General features: G+C 52.5%; 1 protein-coding gene across 3 annotated transcripts in view; it reads right to left on the bottom strand.

Moving 5' to 3' along the window:
• The window catches only part of PREX1 (phosphatidylinositol-3,4,5-trisphosphate dependent Rac exchange factor 1), a 184316-nt gene that overhangs the window by 52553 nt on the left and 114745 nt on the right, over window positions 1-17018 (bottom strand). For all 3 annotated transcript variants that reach the window (XM_049650647.1, XM_049650648.1, XM_049650649.1), the window contains 3 exons: window positions 10288-10406; window positions 9100-9249; window positions 6913-7060 (listed from right to left, as the gene is read on the bottom strand). In XM_049650647.1, the coding sequence (XP_049506604.1) occupies window positions 6913-7060; window positions 9100-9249; window positions 10288-10406 (417 nt within the window). The remainder of the gene's footprint in view (window positions 1-6912; window positions 7061-9099; window positions 9250-10287; window positions 10407-17018) is intronic.

Raw genomic sequence — 17018 nt, 5'->3', positions numbered from 1 at the left:
GAGGGAGGGAGAATGGGTAGGTGGGTGGGTGGATGGATGGATGGATGGATGGGAAGGAGGGAGGGAGAGTGGGTAGGTGGGCGAGTGGATGGATGGATGGATGGATGGGAAGGAGGGAGGGAGAATGGGTGGGTGGATGGACGGATGGACACAAAAGTGGGGAGGTAAACGATGGAAAGTGAGCAGATGAATGGATGATCTGACAAACCAATCAGCAGGTGGCTGGAAACACCAGTGGGCAGGTAGGTAGTGGGGAGCATGAGGGAATGGACAGATGCTAAGTGGAGACAGAACCAGGCAGACGGGTGAGGGAATGGATGATGGATGTCAACAGGGATGGATAAGCAGAAGGAACGAAGAAACAAAGAGAAAGAAATAAGAGCCCAGAAAGACGACTGTGGAGAGTCAAGAGAGCTCATGGCGATCAGATCATGTCATTCTCCTGGTCAAACCCTCCAGTGGGCTTCCCCATTGCTCTCAGAAAAATATCCAAACTCTGCCTGCATGATGACAGGGCCCCACGTGAACCGCTCGTCCTCCTGGTCTCCTCTCCTATACCTTTCACTTATGTTTCAGCCACACCCACCATCTTCTGCTTCTTAGATCAGACTCCTGCCTACCTCGGGGCCTTTGCACTTACTGTTCCCTCGGCCTGGAAATGCCCTCCCCCAGCTCTTCGTGTTAAGTCCTTCCTTCTCACCACAAGCAGTTCCTCACACAATCCTCACGGCTCTCAGTTTTGCTTCCTCTTTAGCACTTATCCTTGTCTGGAGTCGTACTGTTACAGATTTACATACACGTGTTACCGGCCGTCTCCCCCACCAGAAGGTAATCCCCACATTGTCAGGGATTTTTGATGGTCTTATTCACAGCCCTACCCCCAGACCTAGAGGAGGGTCTATAGCACAGTAGAGCCCAATAATCATTTCCTGAACAAACGAAGGAATGAACCATCAAACAAGAAGGAATGTCCTGGGATCGGCAGGAAGGTCTCGGGGAGAGAAAATGCTCAGAAGCCAGAGGAAATCAAGCAGATCCAACGTGACTGCCCGGTGGGCCAGAGGCTCAGCCGGACCCCAGGGCCTGGCTCTCGGGGGTGTGCTCAGGCTCAGTGCAGAGCTCAACCCACCAGAGTCAGCAGGAAAAGGGAGAGCCGGCCACGGGGCCGTTTCCACTGAAGCAATCTGTGTTCAATGAGAGCAGGTGGCAGCTGGCCAGAGCGCAGCGATCTCCTGCTTATCGAAACCAGCTGTCCCGCCTCCAATTACAGGGCCAGAGGGGGCAGGACTATTTTTAGCCTCCCGGTGTTTGGCTGAGCGAAGCCTGCCTGTGTGTAGGCAGTGGTGAGTGCTGAGGCATTCAGAGAGCCCCGGGTGCAGGCCAAGGTGGGGGAACACAGAAGAAATGGACCTATTCCGTGGGGCGGGAGCCCCAGGTGGGGAAGAGACTGTTCTGGGCCCTCCACCCCCAGTTCCGCTCTCAAGGCCCCAAAAATCAGCGACAGGGAGAAAGCTGCCAGCAGCTGAGGGAGGCGAGCAGATGTTGAGTGCCCACTCTCGGAAGCTGGGGACTCGGCACCCGACTGCCTACCAGCTGTCCCATCGGGGGCCGCCTCTGGCACCGACCGGCAGCCCTGCGGCCAGACGGGGGACAGGATGCGGCCCAGCGTCTTCTGCCAGGGCGGAGGAAGGCGGCCCAGAGAAGAACAACCGTGACCCACGTCTCTGCCCCGCGTGGAGTCTTACCCCTTTGAGAGCATCAGGGAAGGTTCACAGCTTGCTGGGCCAATTTGGGCGAGCCACTGTTCCTCTGTGGGCCTCAGTAGGGTCTATCGGGGCCTCTAGGGCAAGTGGGTCACTCAGGGCCCTTCTGGATTCAACAGGTCAACTGTCACATCATATGAAACGTCAAGCTGGGACCCAGTGTGCACAACCACATAAAACTCCTCTCTAGCACAGGAACCTCAAGCTCTGGGAAACGCACAGAAGGGGCCAGGGTGCGGCAATGCTAAACCAGCCGGCACTCCTGAAGACACCAGCCGCCCCTCAGTGCAGCTGACCGTGGCCACATGGGAAGACTGGAGTATCTTACTTTTCCAAAAGAAGCCGGAAATGCGGCATTTCCTGTGAAATCTCCCAACTGTTAAGTGTTGATTTATAATCCAAAATTTCCTGAAAGCACCACGTGGCCCATGTAAAACACACGCACGGACTGCGCTGGGTCAGTGGGGAGCCACCTGCCTCCAGTGAGGTGCAAGGAAAGGTGTTCTAGGCAGGGAGGGGATCAGCATAGAGAAAAGCCCCGAGTGAGAAGTAAGGTCAGGAAACCAGCGATCTGCCAGTTGCCGGAAGTTGGGTACAAAGAGCGGCAAGTTCCAGCCCTTCAGGAAGATGTTACTCGGGGCACTGAGCTGGGGACACAGAGAGCAGGTCAGCCTAGGCTGGCGGGGAGTCCGGGATCCGGGCAATGGGCACTAGCTGCGTTAGCGTGTACCCAGCCTCACCGCTCCTTCCTGGCCCCCAGAATCACCACCACGCGTCAAGCCCGACGCGAGGCGCAGGGATGCACAGTTGTGTCTCTGCCGTCTCCCTGGGACAGTCCCCTGGCTGAGGCTCCAAGCACCGCCCAGTACAGCAATCCCCTTGTTCTCTCCGGTCTCCTCCATGAGGGCAGGGACTGGCGGGGTGGGGGAGGGCGTTATATTCAGCCCCGTGACTCCGCTGCCTGAAGGAGCTTCCTGCAGCCATGTCTGTTGCCCACAGCTACCCTGCACCTGTGCGTCCAGGTTAGGCGAGACAATGAGGCCTCTCCCACCTCAGAGCTTCTATTCCAGCAATGAATGAATGATACCTAACCTCTGACAAGAGGGAAACCAAAGGCATTCTTCTTGCAGGAAGCCTTCCCTGACTGCCTCTACCAAATACACCATTACTCTTGTCCCCGGAGCTCTTAGAGCTCTGACAGTGCCCTCATCCAGAGCCTGTGTGATGAGCTCATTCTTCATCCCACTCTTCTGCTTAGGCTCTTTGAAAATGGCTTCCCAGAGCACCTAGAACAAACCCTGAGCCCCCATCCCCCCTTACCTGCCTAATACGGCCCCTGCCAACCCCTGCGGCCTCATCTCCCGCTCCTCAGCCACCCACTGCTTCTAGCCACACTGGCCTGGCAGATCCTCAATTACCCAAGGCTCACTCCAGCCTTGGGGCTTTTGCACCTGCTGTTCCCTCTGCCAAGAAGGCTGTTCCCTGAGATCGCCTCATGACTGGCTCTTGCTTGACATCTAGAGCTTGGTTAAAATGTCTACTCCCCTGAGAGGCTTTTCCTGACCACCCTGGCTGAAACAGTACCCCATTTCCTCACCTCCTTACATCAGCCTACTCATTTCTTACAGTACCCATCAACTAGGGGCACCTGTGTGCCTCAGTCGGTTGAGCGTCCAACTCTTGATTTCAGCTCAGGTCATGACCTCAGGGTTTGTGGGATCGAGCCCTGAGCTGGGCTCTGCACTGACAGCGTGGAGCCTGCTTGGGATTCTCTCTCTCTACCCCTCCCCGATTCACACATGTGCTCCCTCTCAATCACTCTCTCCAAATAAACTTTTAAATTAAAAAAATCCATCAATTCGCTGAGATCCCTTCTTTACTGTGTTTGTCTACTTGTCTATTTTCTGATCTCCCCACTGGACAGTCATTTCCACGAAGGCAGGGGTCTGTCTGTCCTGTTCACTGTTGGCACATAGTAAGGGCTCAGTAAACACTGAACGAATGGCAGGAACGAATGAATGAACCGATTCGGTCGGCCCAACTGACCTGAGGCTCCTAGAGGGCAAATCATGTTCCTCCCATGATGCCTCCACACAAATATACAGAGTTTCTTCCTTGATTTTCATCATGAGTTTTGTCTCTTGCAGGGCAGAAACAGGCCACTCCAATACCCTTAGCAGCACAATTATGAGATGCCACATGCATTTTCTCACTGCAGCCTCTGATGATGCTATGAGGCATATTTTATTATTTCTCATCAACGAATCATCAACTGAAGCTCAGAGAGGTTAAGAGACTTGCCCAAAGTCACAAAGCTAGAAGGTGGGGGAACCAGGGCTTAAGTCCAAGTCTGACTCAAAGCCCAACCCTCAGAGGTTATAAAGATAAATCGGACCCTTTTTGTATTCATGGATTCCCCATCTAAGTAGTACAGATGGATATGGAGAGAGTAGCTACAAGGAAAAATGAAATGTGCCGACCAGAGGTAAAAATGGATACGTGCAGCAGAACGCGGTGGGAGAGAGTCCTGGGTTCAGATCCCAGCCCCCAACTTGTGCAGGACCTCTTCCCTCTCTGTGCCTCAATTCTCTTACCCTTAAAATGGGGATAATGGTAGTGTCCTGCCTCATAGTGTTGTATGCGTTTGAATAATTATGTCTCTGTGGCTATAGGTTCCTTCCACCCGAGGGGACCCAGGACGCTCCTGCAGGAGAAGACTTGGGAGCTGAGCCCTGGTGGGAAAGGAGGAAGGTCACGAGCCCTGGCGCTGGGCACAGAGCAAAGCTCTGCGGGGAGAAGAGTTTCATTAGAAAAGTCTCCTGCAGGAAGTCTGGTCCTTAAGGTCCTGGTGATTATAGAACAAGCCTCAATCCTGGCCCTGTTTCAAATGGGCGGTAAAAGAAATCTCCCCTAATCCTTCCTGAGGAGACAGAACAGTCCGCTGAAGCTCTAATCACAGGCAGGTTATCCCATCCGGCTGGACTAAGCTCCCCAAGGGGTTTGGCAGGAGGCGGAGAGGTCCTCTGACCCAGGGGCGCCAGAAGCAGCCCCCCCCCCCCACCAGAGAGAAAAACCTCCTTTCTGCCCAGGGATTAAACACTAGCTGACAAAAGGGCACCGGGACGCCCCTTCCCTGCTTCCCACACGGCTGGGGCCCACACGCTCCTCTCCACACACCCTCCCAACCCTGGGGTTGCTGCAACAGGGCAGCTCCAGTCCAGGACATCCCCCAGCTACCCCTCCGGAGCCCAACCACCCCCCCAAACCTCCTGCCTGCCGCCCCTTCAACCACAAGCCTCAGGCCGTGACAGATGTGCTCCGCCCCAGCTCCACATTGGTCTCCAAAGGCCTGACCAGCATCGGTACTTGAACGTCTACTGGGCCTTTCAACCTTAACGCATCCAAACCTGGCTGCCACTGCGCCCTGTCTCTGCATCTTTTCCACCGGCTTCTAGGGCGGCACCCTTGCCCCGAGGGCCTCCCACCTCTCTGCCCACTCCCTCTTCGGGTCCCCTGCCAGCTGGCGGCCCCACGGCCCCAGCCGTCTCTCCCTGCATGACCCCTCGCAGATTTCAGTCCCACGGCTTGAAAAACCATCGAAACGCCCACACCCACTGCATTTACTTCTCCAACCCAGTCTTCTCTCCCCAAGTCAAGATCTATATCCGACTAACAAGCCAACATCTCCACCCGGGTGTCTCGGAATCTCAAGGTAACCTGTCCAAAGGGCCCCTCTGAGCTCCCCCCCCGCCCCCCCCCCCCCCCAAAACCGACTCCTCTGTCCACCTCCTTCCTCTTTTCAGCAAGTGGCAACTCCAGCCTTCCAAGGCCTCACAATCCTCAACTCTCTTCTTTCTCATCCGACCAGCAAACGTTGTCACCCTCAAAGTGACCCAGAATGCAACCACTTCCCCCGTCTTTACTGTGTGACTCCCTGGGTCCAAATCACCTTTCCCCTGGTCCACGGCAATATAATAATACAGTCGCTTTTATCCAAGGCCTCCTCAAAAGCCTTTGGGTGAGCTGTAAGTCAATAAATTCTAAATAAAGTCCCTGCCTCAAAGGCTAACTTCCCTCCACTGCTGGACCACAAGCTTTGTGAGTTCGGCACCCTCGGTATTCTGTACCCTCTCCGGTGTCCCACGCGGAGGGCACAGCAGGGCTGGCACACGGCGGTTTTACAGGGACTGTATTTCTACTGCCCCTCTCCATCCCCAGCCGCCCCCACCAGGTGAATGAGATGTAACTCTGGGTTTAAGATACACCTGTGCCCTGACCCCTTTGATCCTGGGTTATAAATTGGGGGCAGGGGTTGTAAAACGTTTCATTATTAGGAAAGAATGGAGGAAGAGACTGGAGGCCCTCAAATACTGGAAGCTTCCAGGAGCTCCCCTTCCCCCTCATGTGTAACTCAGGAAGGGAGTCCTCATGAGACACAGGCCCTGCCCACACCCTGATCTCAGGCTGCCAGCCCCCAGGACTGTGACAAGTAAGCTTCTGTTTCAGCCGGTTGGTCTGCGGTCCACGGAGACGGCAGCCTGTGCAGACTGATGCAAGGGCCCACGTGCGCTCCTCCGGCAACTTTGAAATCAACTCCTGGTGTTAAATGCCTCTTCCCTTGAAAGATCTACGGTAGATTCTCCTCCCGAGTGTGAGGGCAGTGATTTTCAATCCATGGCGGGCAAACCATTGGTAGTTTGTGAAATCAATTGCAGGGGTCTTCCTTAGCACGAGAACAAATGAAAAAATGAACAGCATACAAAGGACAGGACAGAATGGAATAGAAAAGAAACAGAACAGGAACGGAAACAGAACCGGTATTTTCAGAGTGCATCGGGCGCGGTAAGTTTTGTGAAACAGGCTTCAGTCATATATCACATGGATGTATGCACCAGGTCACGACATAAAATTCATGTTTTGCAGTGAGTTGTGGTAGGAATCATTCGAAAGACCTGATATGGGGACTCCACTATCCTCCTGGACCTCCGAGGTCTGTTACTCAAGGATTCGGGGGGGCTTTAGTGGGTCTGCCCAGCAGGGCTTCTGGGGAAGGGGCAGGGCCAGGAGGAGCCCGGTGGATACAGTCTGCCCTACCTGCTGCCTGGAATCAGCCCAGGGACCCCACGGAGGCCTGGGTGGGGCCACTCACTTGCCGAGGAAGCACTTGGGGACGGTGCTCAGCTTTCTCCGGCGGTCCTTGATCAGGTTCACCTTCTTGTTCATCATCATGTGGTAAAGCTTCTCCCCCTTCTCCGCAATCATGACGTAGGCGTCCCGCTCCATGCCCAGCTTCAGGCCTACAGAGGGGGCATGGTCAGCACTTGGGGGAGCACCAGCACTGGGGAGCAGAGGGGACAGGCCTGTGGCTCCTGGAAGCCTGCCTCCCCCAGCTGTCCCCACTACTGCCCCTGCCCAGGACGTCTATAGAGCACTCACTGCATGTCAGTCCCTGTTCTAGGCATCTGCCACTGGCTCCCCGCACAACCTTGTAGGGGAGGGTGGTGAATCTCCCCCATTTTACAGATGGCAAAGCTGAGGCCCAGAGAGGTTAAGTCCCAGAGTAATAAGCAGTCAGGCTGATTCAACCCTTCAACCTGAGCATGCATTTCCAAATTCAGAGGTTATCAGAAAGTTTACTGAGATCTTCCTTCCAGCCAGGAATAAAAATTTGCCCGTTTCTCTAGACAATACATACAGAACCCTGACCAGATCCCTGCCCCACATTTTCTAGTTGGACCCTGTCCACTCCTGACAAATATTAAGAGACAATGCTATAAGCACCTAGTCCTCAAGAAACCCAGAGGGCAAAATTATCCTCATTTTACAAATGAAGAAACTGAGGCCCAGAGAAAGTACCCTGTCTATCCCAGGTTACCCAACTAGACAGTGGTGCAACCAGGATGTAGACCCAGGAAGTTCGTCTCCAGATCTGTGCTCAGGATCACAGAATGCCCCACCCCTGAGGTCAAGGTTGGGACAACGCCCTGATTCTAATGACTGAGGCCCACTGAGGCCACACCCTACACATAATCGCAAATACCCAGCACTGACCACAGCTCTCCATTCTAACCACAGACACTGATGGGCCACACAGGCCAGGCCACACCCCTCAACCCCACCCCCAGTCCTGAGCACACACCCATCTCTGATCAGTTTCGGAACTCACAAGCTTTCTCAACCAGAAGCCAGGCTCAACAGTTTATCTGGCTTAATGCTGTTTGAATAAATTTTGACGCAATATTTAAAATCAAGAAATGTCACCTGAAAACTTAAAATCTAGCTTCTCTAGGAAAAAACAAAACAAAGCAACAGATCTAGCCACGCTGGGCCTAATTCCTGAGAGAGGATGGTGACTTATAAGAGGGTGGAAGAACAGAACAGAGAGACGAAGGCGACGTGGGAAAGAAACTTCATCTATTGAATTTGGGGAGTGGGCGGAAATCAGGGATGGCACCAAGAGTTTGAATCTGAGCCCCCAGACGAATGGAGGAACCGTGTACTGAGGTGGGGAACCTACAGGTTTGGGGCAGAAGACGGGGTGGAAATTAGGACTTGGCAAGTGTGAGATGTCTATGACGCATCCAAGTGGAAGGTGACAGATATGGAGAAAACTATGCCTCAGTTTCCTCCTTTGCAAAGGTGGGAGGGGGATAGGAAGTATGGTCAAATCCAAACCTCATTTAGTGGCATTACAACCCGCTTTTATCCCCTCTTATCGGAAGAGATCACTGAGTAACACAGCACAGCTCCCCTTTCCCAGCCCGGTGATCTCTGCAGAACCATCCAGTGCCTGGTCCCAACCCCACCCAATTACCACACCCAGCCCTGTATTAAGTTTACGCAAGCTTCCTCCAGGGAGCCTGGGCCCAGAGAAATCTGTGACCACAATTAATGAGCAGCCCCCAAGGACCCCCATCCCAGATGTGGACTCTGAGTCTCCAGCACAAAGAACCCCAGGTGAAGATAACAGAACCATGGGGCAGGGCAGGGACAGAGGCATGCAGGGAGCATCTTGGGGCTACCAGCCCTCAAGGGTGAAGGGTGCCAACAATCCCAGAACAACCAACCGTATCGACAAGGTGTTGGTCCCTTCCACTGGGCCTGAGTTTCACCATCCGTTGAATGGGCTCTAACAAATGACCTCAGGTGATCCAAGATACCACTGACTTATAACACAGTCCTAGAGCTCCCTGGCCCCTGAGTGACCTGCTTGCAGAACACAGTCCTCACCCCACAGAAGTGACCAGCCTAGGGGAAGCCATACACACACCCCAGGATCCCAGGAAAGTGCCCCGAAACTACCACTCTTCGGGGGGACATGAGAGGGCCCACTCACTCTCACGCTGCTCCCTCTCGCGGATAATGGCATCCAGCCACTTCTGCTTCTCCTCCGCCGTCTTGGCCATGCAGACAAACCACTTATTCTTGGCCGTGTTGTGGATCTTCCAGCCGTTGGTGACAGTGTAGCCATTGCTGTGGTAATCCGCTGGCAGGGGCAGAAGGCAAAGGTGGGTCAGCGCAGACTCAGTCATACAACTCGGAACACTCCCCACCACACGCGTGCAAGTAAGGTCACGGGACCAGCGCATCTCCGCTCCGGAAAGACTGGGTGGCAGGGGCATCGACAGGATCAGGACCTAATAGGTGAACTCACAACGCTTCAAATGCTCACTCCCTCTCGTCTGCCAACAACGACTCCTCCCGCCCCTCAATTACAGTCTGTGTACAAATGCAAGAGCCCCAAAGCCTGGCAATGTGTCCCAGCCTCCCTGCCCATCTCACTGGGGCACTTGGGCTACTTAAAACCTAGTGCAAGCCCGACGGTGCCCTTGACTGCCTGGGATGGGAAGTGGCCAACCTCTTTGAAAACAGGCAGGTCCCCCGTTTTCCAGGGGAGTTGAAGCCGACCACGCCCTAAATCTGAGGAGGGGTCCACAGATTTTGTGACACCACAAAGGAGTCAGTGTCTCAAAACCAATTAAGAACTCCTGCCCTAGCCAACTTCAAAGACACACACACAAAAAGAGGTTTACACAAGACTGCTCACAGAATCAATGTTCATAATAGCAAACGGCAGAAATGACCCAAATATCTACCACCAAAGGAATGAATGAGCTACGGACTATCCATGCAAGAGAATATTACACAGTAGTGGAAACCAACAACGTACAGACAGCCACATGCAGAAACACAAAGCAAGAGCAAAAGAATATATAATTTTATGACCCTTTAAACAGATATATAAAACTGTATCTATATAATTACATGTATATCTTTGAAGCCATTCAAGTGCGTATAATGACATAACCATTCAAGTCAAGTTTTGAAACAAATTTTCATTAGGCAGTGTTTTACTTTTTAGCTTGAATAGTGACTACCCAAGTGTTCACTTGATGTGCATGTGTTTTAGGCACTGTTCTTAGGTAGGTTACCTTTCAAATAAAAGGAAAAAACTGAAACAGAGATTGTGCCACAGAGCAGGTGGGGCTGGGGCTCAGGCGGGCCTTGGGGTTGGGGTCTCTACCTGTCCCGTCTTCCACATTCTCCACCTCCATGACTTCAGTGTTGATTCGACCCCGGAAGATGTAGAGGGAGCCATTGATGGACTTGGTCCTCTTGGTGGATTTCTTGCCCCCGGTGACCCTGAAAGACAACAGGAAGTCAATAACGCCCATGTCTCAGAGCAGAGATACAGAAGGGCGCCCAGAGATGGGAGGCACTGCACTGAGCCCAGGAGCACGGGTTTTCAGCTGGTGGCTGGGTGATTTGAACAAGTCACTTACTTCTCCACCCCCAGCCACAGTTTCCCCAGCTGGAAAACAGGCTAGCCTTGTCTGCCTCACAGAGCTGGCTACTTTTCCGCTAATAGGAGACATTGATGAGAAACTAACCAGAAGCGGCAGAAACCCATTCCTCTTGGCCAGAAAGTGGGCAGGGGCTCTCAGAGAGTCTAGCAAAGGGAAACTTCCTGAAATCAGACCAGAGAGGAAGGGTGCCTGGAGTAGGCAGTCAACCCAATCATCCACATCCACCTACCCACCATTCATTCCCTCACTCAGCAAAATGTGCCACTCAGTCACTCAGCAAACATCTGAGTAGTGCTTCCTATGGAGACAATGCCAAGTTGGGGCCAAGGGAAGACACTCACCCATGCATTCAACAAGCACTCAGAGAACACCTGCTGGGTGCCAGGCACTCCTCCAGGTGCTGGGGCTGCAGGAGTGGATAAAACAAAGTCTCATCCTCCCATACAAGGAGGCCGGGGACACAGAGACAGATGCCAAGCAGAGAAGTTGAACACGTGTTATGTCAGGAGTGCCAAACGTTTATTTTAACCAATAAAGTGGAGAATGAACTCTCAGGGCTGGAAGGCCAGTCTGTGGTACACACAGGCCCCTCTGCTCCACTAGGTGAGTGATGCTCCCAAATCTATTTGCCCAACGTGCACCTGTTACTGTATGGATTGCGTTAAGTGAGGACATATGCATGTGGAAAGAGACTTGTCTCTCCGAAAATTACGTTGACTGCTTTGGAAAGATCTGATAAAGGTAAGTTGTTTTTATGTTCAGAGTGAACTTCTGCTCAAAGAAGAGACCTTGGCTCTATATGAAAAGAATGTTTAATGAATGCAATGTGTATGTTTTTAATTAAAATAAAACACTTGAGGTTTGTAAAAAGAAGGAGGAGGAGGAGGAGAGAGCAAGAAGATGGTTAGGGAGGGTGGGGGGGGGGGGCAGGATTTCAGCTGGGACAGAGGAGGGAGAGGTGGTCAGGGGAGGCCTCACTGAAGAGGCTTTGGAGCAAAGCCCTAGGGAAGGTGAGGGAGGAACCTAGGAGGGTATCTGGAGAAGAGATTCCAGGCATGTTGCAAGAAGCAGCGAGCTGGCTGGTGGCTGAAGCTGAGTGGGCGAGGGCGAGTGTGGGGAAAGGGGTCTGAGCAGCCACACGGGCCAGGTCCTGCGGGGTCCTGTGGGCAGGCATGAAGATCGGCTCCTCCTGTCAGTGTGAGACGGGGGCCGGCCGTGGAGAGCCTGAGCAGAGGAATAACATGATCTAAGTTATAAAGGACACTCCCGCCTGGCAACCTGCGGAGAAGGGACTGCAGGTGGGGTCAGGAGGGCACGGAGAGCACATTGGTTTGTGGGCGTCCTCTCTGTATCTATACATACCTATACGTGTGTGCACACATACGTGTCTCTATAAACTTTTTATTAAATTATAAAGTCCAGGGACGCCTGAGCAACTCAGTTGGTTAAGCGTCTGACTTCGGCTCAGGTCATGATCTTGCGGTCCGCGAGTTCAAGCCCCGCGTTGGGCTCTGTGCTGACAGCTCAGAGCCTGGAGCCTGCTTCCGATTCTGTGTCTTCCTTGCTCTCTGCCCCTCCCCCACGTGTGCTCTGTCTCTCTCTTAAAAATAAATAAATGTTGAAAAAAAATTAATTATAAAATCCATACAGGAAAAAATGCCCAAAGAACTATGTGGCTCCTTTCACTTTTACAGAGTGACCACACCTCTATTATCATTTTAAATGAGGGGCGCCTGGGTGGCTCAGTTGGTTAAGCGGCCGACTTCGGCTCAGGTCACGATCTCGCGGTCCGTGAGTTCGAGCCCCGCGTCGGGCTCTGTGCTGACAGCTCAGAGCCTGGAGCCTGTTTCCGATTCTGTGTCTCCCTCCCTCTGCCCCTCCCCTGTTCATGCTCTGTCTCTCTCTGTCTCAAAAATAAAAAAAAAACGTTAAAAAAAAAAAAAAAAAAGAAAACTGTTTATAAACGACCCCAGAGCCCTCCGAGGCGCCCTCTCCCGGACACTTCCCCCTGCAAGGGTAACCAGCATTCTGACCTATGACCCTGTGGTTTCGCTTGGCCTGTTTAGAAGTCGCCATACATGGAATCACAAAGGGTGATGGTGACAGGTATCTGGGTTGCTTCCAAGTTGGTGCTGCTGTGACTGTTGGTGCACATCCCTGCGGGTTATCTACATAGGGATCGAACTGCTGAGCCGCAAGGAGGGCACACGAGCGGCTTCACGAGAGGATGCCAAGCTGTTTTCCAAAACAGCTGCACCAATTCTCCCCGCCTCAGTAGAGTGGGAACACTCCAGTGACTCCACATCCTCTGTATTTAACTTCCATTGTGGCCGTCCTGGTGGGCATGTAGTAGTGGCTCATTAAACCATTTCACTTGTACTTGCCCAATGAGTAATGAGGCTGAGCAAATTCAAGTTTATTGACCATGCGGTCCTGTGGGCCAGGGGCTTTTGTGACACAACTATCCCCTGAGTATTTTTCTGTTGGGTTCTCTTCTTCTTAATGATTTAGAGCAGGACTTGGCAAACTTTTTCTGAAAAGGGGCAGGTAGACAGTAAATATTTTCAGTTTTGTGAGCCACAAGGTCTATGTCAACTATTCAACTCTGCCCTTGCAGCATGAAAGCATCCACAGAGAATACCAAAACAAATGGGCATGGCCGTGTGCCAATAAAACTTTATTTGTAAAAATAGGCAGAGAGTCGAATTTACTTTACAGGACTTCTCACTGTATTTGGGGTGTGAGTCCCTTGTCAGTTTATATGGCAAAGATCCCTAGTCTATAGCTTATCTTTTTACTCTCCTCATGGTGTTTTTTGATGAGCAATTCTTAATTTTAACATCATCTGTTGAACCTACTTTTCCTTTAGAATTACACTTTTTGTCCTATTTAAAAAATCTTTGCTGGGGCGCCTGGGTGGCGCAGTCGGTTAAGCGTCCGACTTCAGCCAGGTCACGATCTCGCGGTCCGTGAGTTCGAGCCCCGCGTCAGGCTCTGGGCTGATGGCTCGGAGCCTGGAGCCTGTTTCCGATTCTGTGTCTCCCTCTCTCTCTGCCCCTCCCCCGTTCATGCTCTGTCTCTCTCTGTCCCAAAAATAAATTAAAAAAAACGTTGAAAAAAAAAAATTAAAAAAAAAAAAAAAATCTTTGCTTACTGCCATATCACAAAGATAGTGTCTATTCCTTCTTCTGGAAACCTCATGGTTTTACCCTGCACATCTGAATCTGTGATCCATATGAAGTTGATTTTTTGTATATTGTGTGAGCTTAGAGTCAAGACCCAACCCTCCCCCCCGCCCCCTCACCCTCCCGTTGGATATCAAACTGACCAAGCATCACTTATTGAACTGCACTGGCTTTTTCTGTTGACATTAAAATGAGCACATCCACGGGGTTTTTGCTCCTGGACTCACCATTCTATTCCACCAAACTATTTACTTTTACAAAATCCTACACTGTCTTTTGTTTTTTTTTTTTATTATTTTTTATTTTTGAGAGAGAAAGAGAGAGACAGAGTGTGAGCAGGGGAGGGGCAGAGAGAGAGGGAGACACAGAATCCGAAGCAGGCTCCAGGCTCTGAGCTGTCAGCACAGAGCCCGAGGCGGGGCTCGAACTCATGAACCGTGAGATCCAGAGCCGAAGTCAACACTTAACCGACCGAGCCACCCAGGCGCCCCCAATACTACACTGTCTTAATTACTGCGGCTATAGAGTAAGCCCGGCTATCAGTAGTACAAGTCCCTTGGCTTTGTCCATTTTCAAAGCTGTCATAGTTATTTTTGTGTTTCCATGTAAATTTTCAGTCATCTACGGGCACCCAGGTGACTCAGCAGGTTGAGCGTCTGACTCTTGCTGATGACGTGGGTGTGGGGTGAGGCAGGCCAGCACCAAGATCAACTAAGATCCTGGCCTGGGCTCCTGGGCAACCGGTAGTGCCATTTACTCAGAATGAGGAAGACGCCAGGAGGAAAGGGTCTGGGGCAGGAGTTGTGATGAAAATGAACAGCCTGCTTTAGACACAGTTTAAACGTGAGCCGTGTCCCGGAGGGACACCTGGATGAAGACAGACTGGGATCTCTTCTCCTTTACATACATAAGCCAGGCGTTACGTGTTTTCTCTTACTTCATCTACAAAAACAGTCCCATCAGATGGGGGCTACTTTTGGCCCCATTTCACAGATGGGAAAACAGAGGCACAAAGAGCTGACATAACTTGCCCGAGGCCACGCGACTACTAAGTGGCAGGGCCTCTGTGTCCTTAAGCACTACATGCTGCTGCCATCGCTGAGACACTAGATAAGCTTTTGAGATGTTGGAGATTTAGCTCTCCTCCTCCCGGGCTCTCGGTTTCCCGTGCTGAAGAATGGGGAAGTGGGCTCTTTGAAACTCCTGGTGCTTCTGACACCCAGGGAGCCTCTGCTTTTGAATCAGGCCAGAAGCACTCCGAGTCGGAGACCTTCCCTGACCCGAGTCCCGGACGGGCGGTGCCCCGCATGACCCAGGTGGAGACAAAACAGTCGGCAGACACCTGGCAGCAGGAGGCGCTTCCTGTGGCCACGTCAGTGGGGCCGAGGGTTCCATCCACCCCTGCCCGATCCCTCGGGGACGACTTGGAGCCCGGCCCTCTGGCTCCCCATCCAGAGGCAGGAATGCTGGCCGCCTGCCACCTTCTCCCAGGAGACAGATGTGCCCTTTCCCCCCCCAGCCAGCCTGGCTCGCTCCAGAACTGAGGCAGGGAACGGCCCTAAAAGAGCTCATCTCACACCCGTCACAGGGCTGGCCCTAGAAGGCCCACTGGGGATCCAGCACCAGCAGAATCGGCTGCCATTGCTCTGACAGGTGTGGCCATGCCCACGGGGGAAGGGTCTCACTCGGGCAGCCGAAGGCCGAGCAAACTCAGCCAAAGCCGGAGCGGGTCACACGGGCCTGAGGGGACATTGTGTTTTCTAAACCCCAGCGTTCTGGGAAAAGGGCCTGCTTCGGACAGCCTGGGGCAGCTGGCAGGGAGGGCGGAGGACTCTCGGGATGGCCCCGGTGAGGACAGGAGGGAAGCAAAGAGGAAGGAAATGGGGGCGTTAATGGGGGGCGGGGGGCAGACACAGACAGACCTGACAGAGCGGGCAGAATAAAACATCAAATAAGAAAGACACGGGAGAGGGTGAGAGAGGGAGACCAAGGCCTTTAACCAGAAGGACCAAACCCAGCACGGGGAGGAAGGATGGGAGGGGAAGGGGCCTGTGGCGAAGAACCTTCCACTGCCTGGTGCTGCACCTGTGAGTGGACAGGAAGCCAACACACATGGAGGTAAGTGAACAGTAACCCCCATTTTGTGTGCTTACTAAACACACCTGCTCTTACAGTGGCTCTTGGAGATACATACGATAAGTCACCGTATTTTACACATGAGGGAACTGAGGCAGACAGAGGCAGAGTCATAGAGCTACAGAAATGTGAACAGGAATTCAAATGTAAGGAGCGTGGCTCTAAACCAAACACTACTGTAAGAAGGGGGTTTATCATCCCCATTCTACAGAAGAGAAAACTGAGGCTCAGAGAGGTCAGGCTGGAGGAGAAAGAGAAGCCCACACACACGCATGGGACGCCATCATTCATCCTATGGAAAGGTTCCTCGCCACAATCTTAGGAGGCCAGCAGAAACAGACAAGGAAAATGAGGCTCAGGGACAGTAAGTGACGTGCCTAGAACCACAAAGAAAGGGAGAGGCAAGGCTGACAGTAGGGCCCAGGGTCTGGACCTCCCCTCAGCCTGAGCTTCTACTAAAGGAGAAAGAAGCCTCTGGAAAGTCACTGTTTCATCCCTAAAACAAAGTAACAGGTAGGAGGATTCAAAAGGGCTGGGTTGAGACAGTCTTCAAAAAACCTGAAAGACAGCCTCTCAGTCCACCCATCTACCCAGCCAGCCAGCCAGCCACTCATGCCCCACACCCCTCTATCTCCCAACTCTTCCTCTCTCCAACCATCCACCCACCCATCCACCCACTCGGTCATCCAATTACCCAAACCTCCATCTCAAAATCCAACCACCCCAGCAACTCAACCAACCATCCATCCATCCATCCTTCCATCCACCTACCTGACCATCTCCCATTTGATGACCATCCCTCCATCTACCCACCCGCTTAACTCGTACACGAAGGCCTCAACTCACCATTCATCTGAACACACCTCTGTCAACTCATCATGTCTTCATATCCACGTCTCCAACTACCCAGCTTTCTGTCCATCTCTCTCCATCCAGCCTTCCCCTAACACCTCCAACCACTCACCTCCTTCATCTACTCACCTATCTATCCACAATCCTTCCCACCTTCCTTCAACCACCATCCACTCATCCTCCAAACCCCCCACCTGTGCACCTATCCCTCCTCCCATCGGCTCACACGTGCCATCATTCACATTTGCGATCATACATTCATCTGTATGTGTCTA

Source organism: Panthera uncia, assembly GCF_023721935.1.
Source record: "Panthera uncia isolate 11264 chromosome A3 unlocalized genomic scaffold, Puncia_PCG_1.0 HiC_scaffold_11, whole genome shotgun sequence".
Classification (NCBI taxonomy): Eukaryota; Metazoa; Chordata; class Mammalia; order Carnivora; family Felidae; genus Panthera; species Panthera uncia.
The sequence above is the reverse complement of the archived record's forward strand: the minus strand, read 5'-3'. Positions and strand labels throughout refer to the sequence as shown.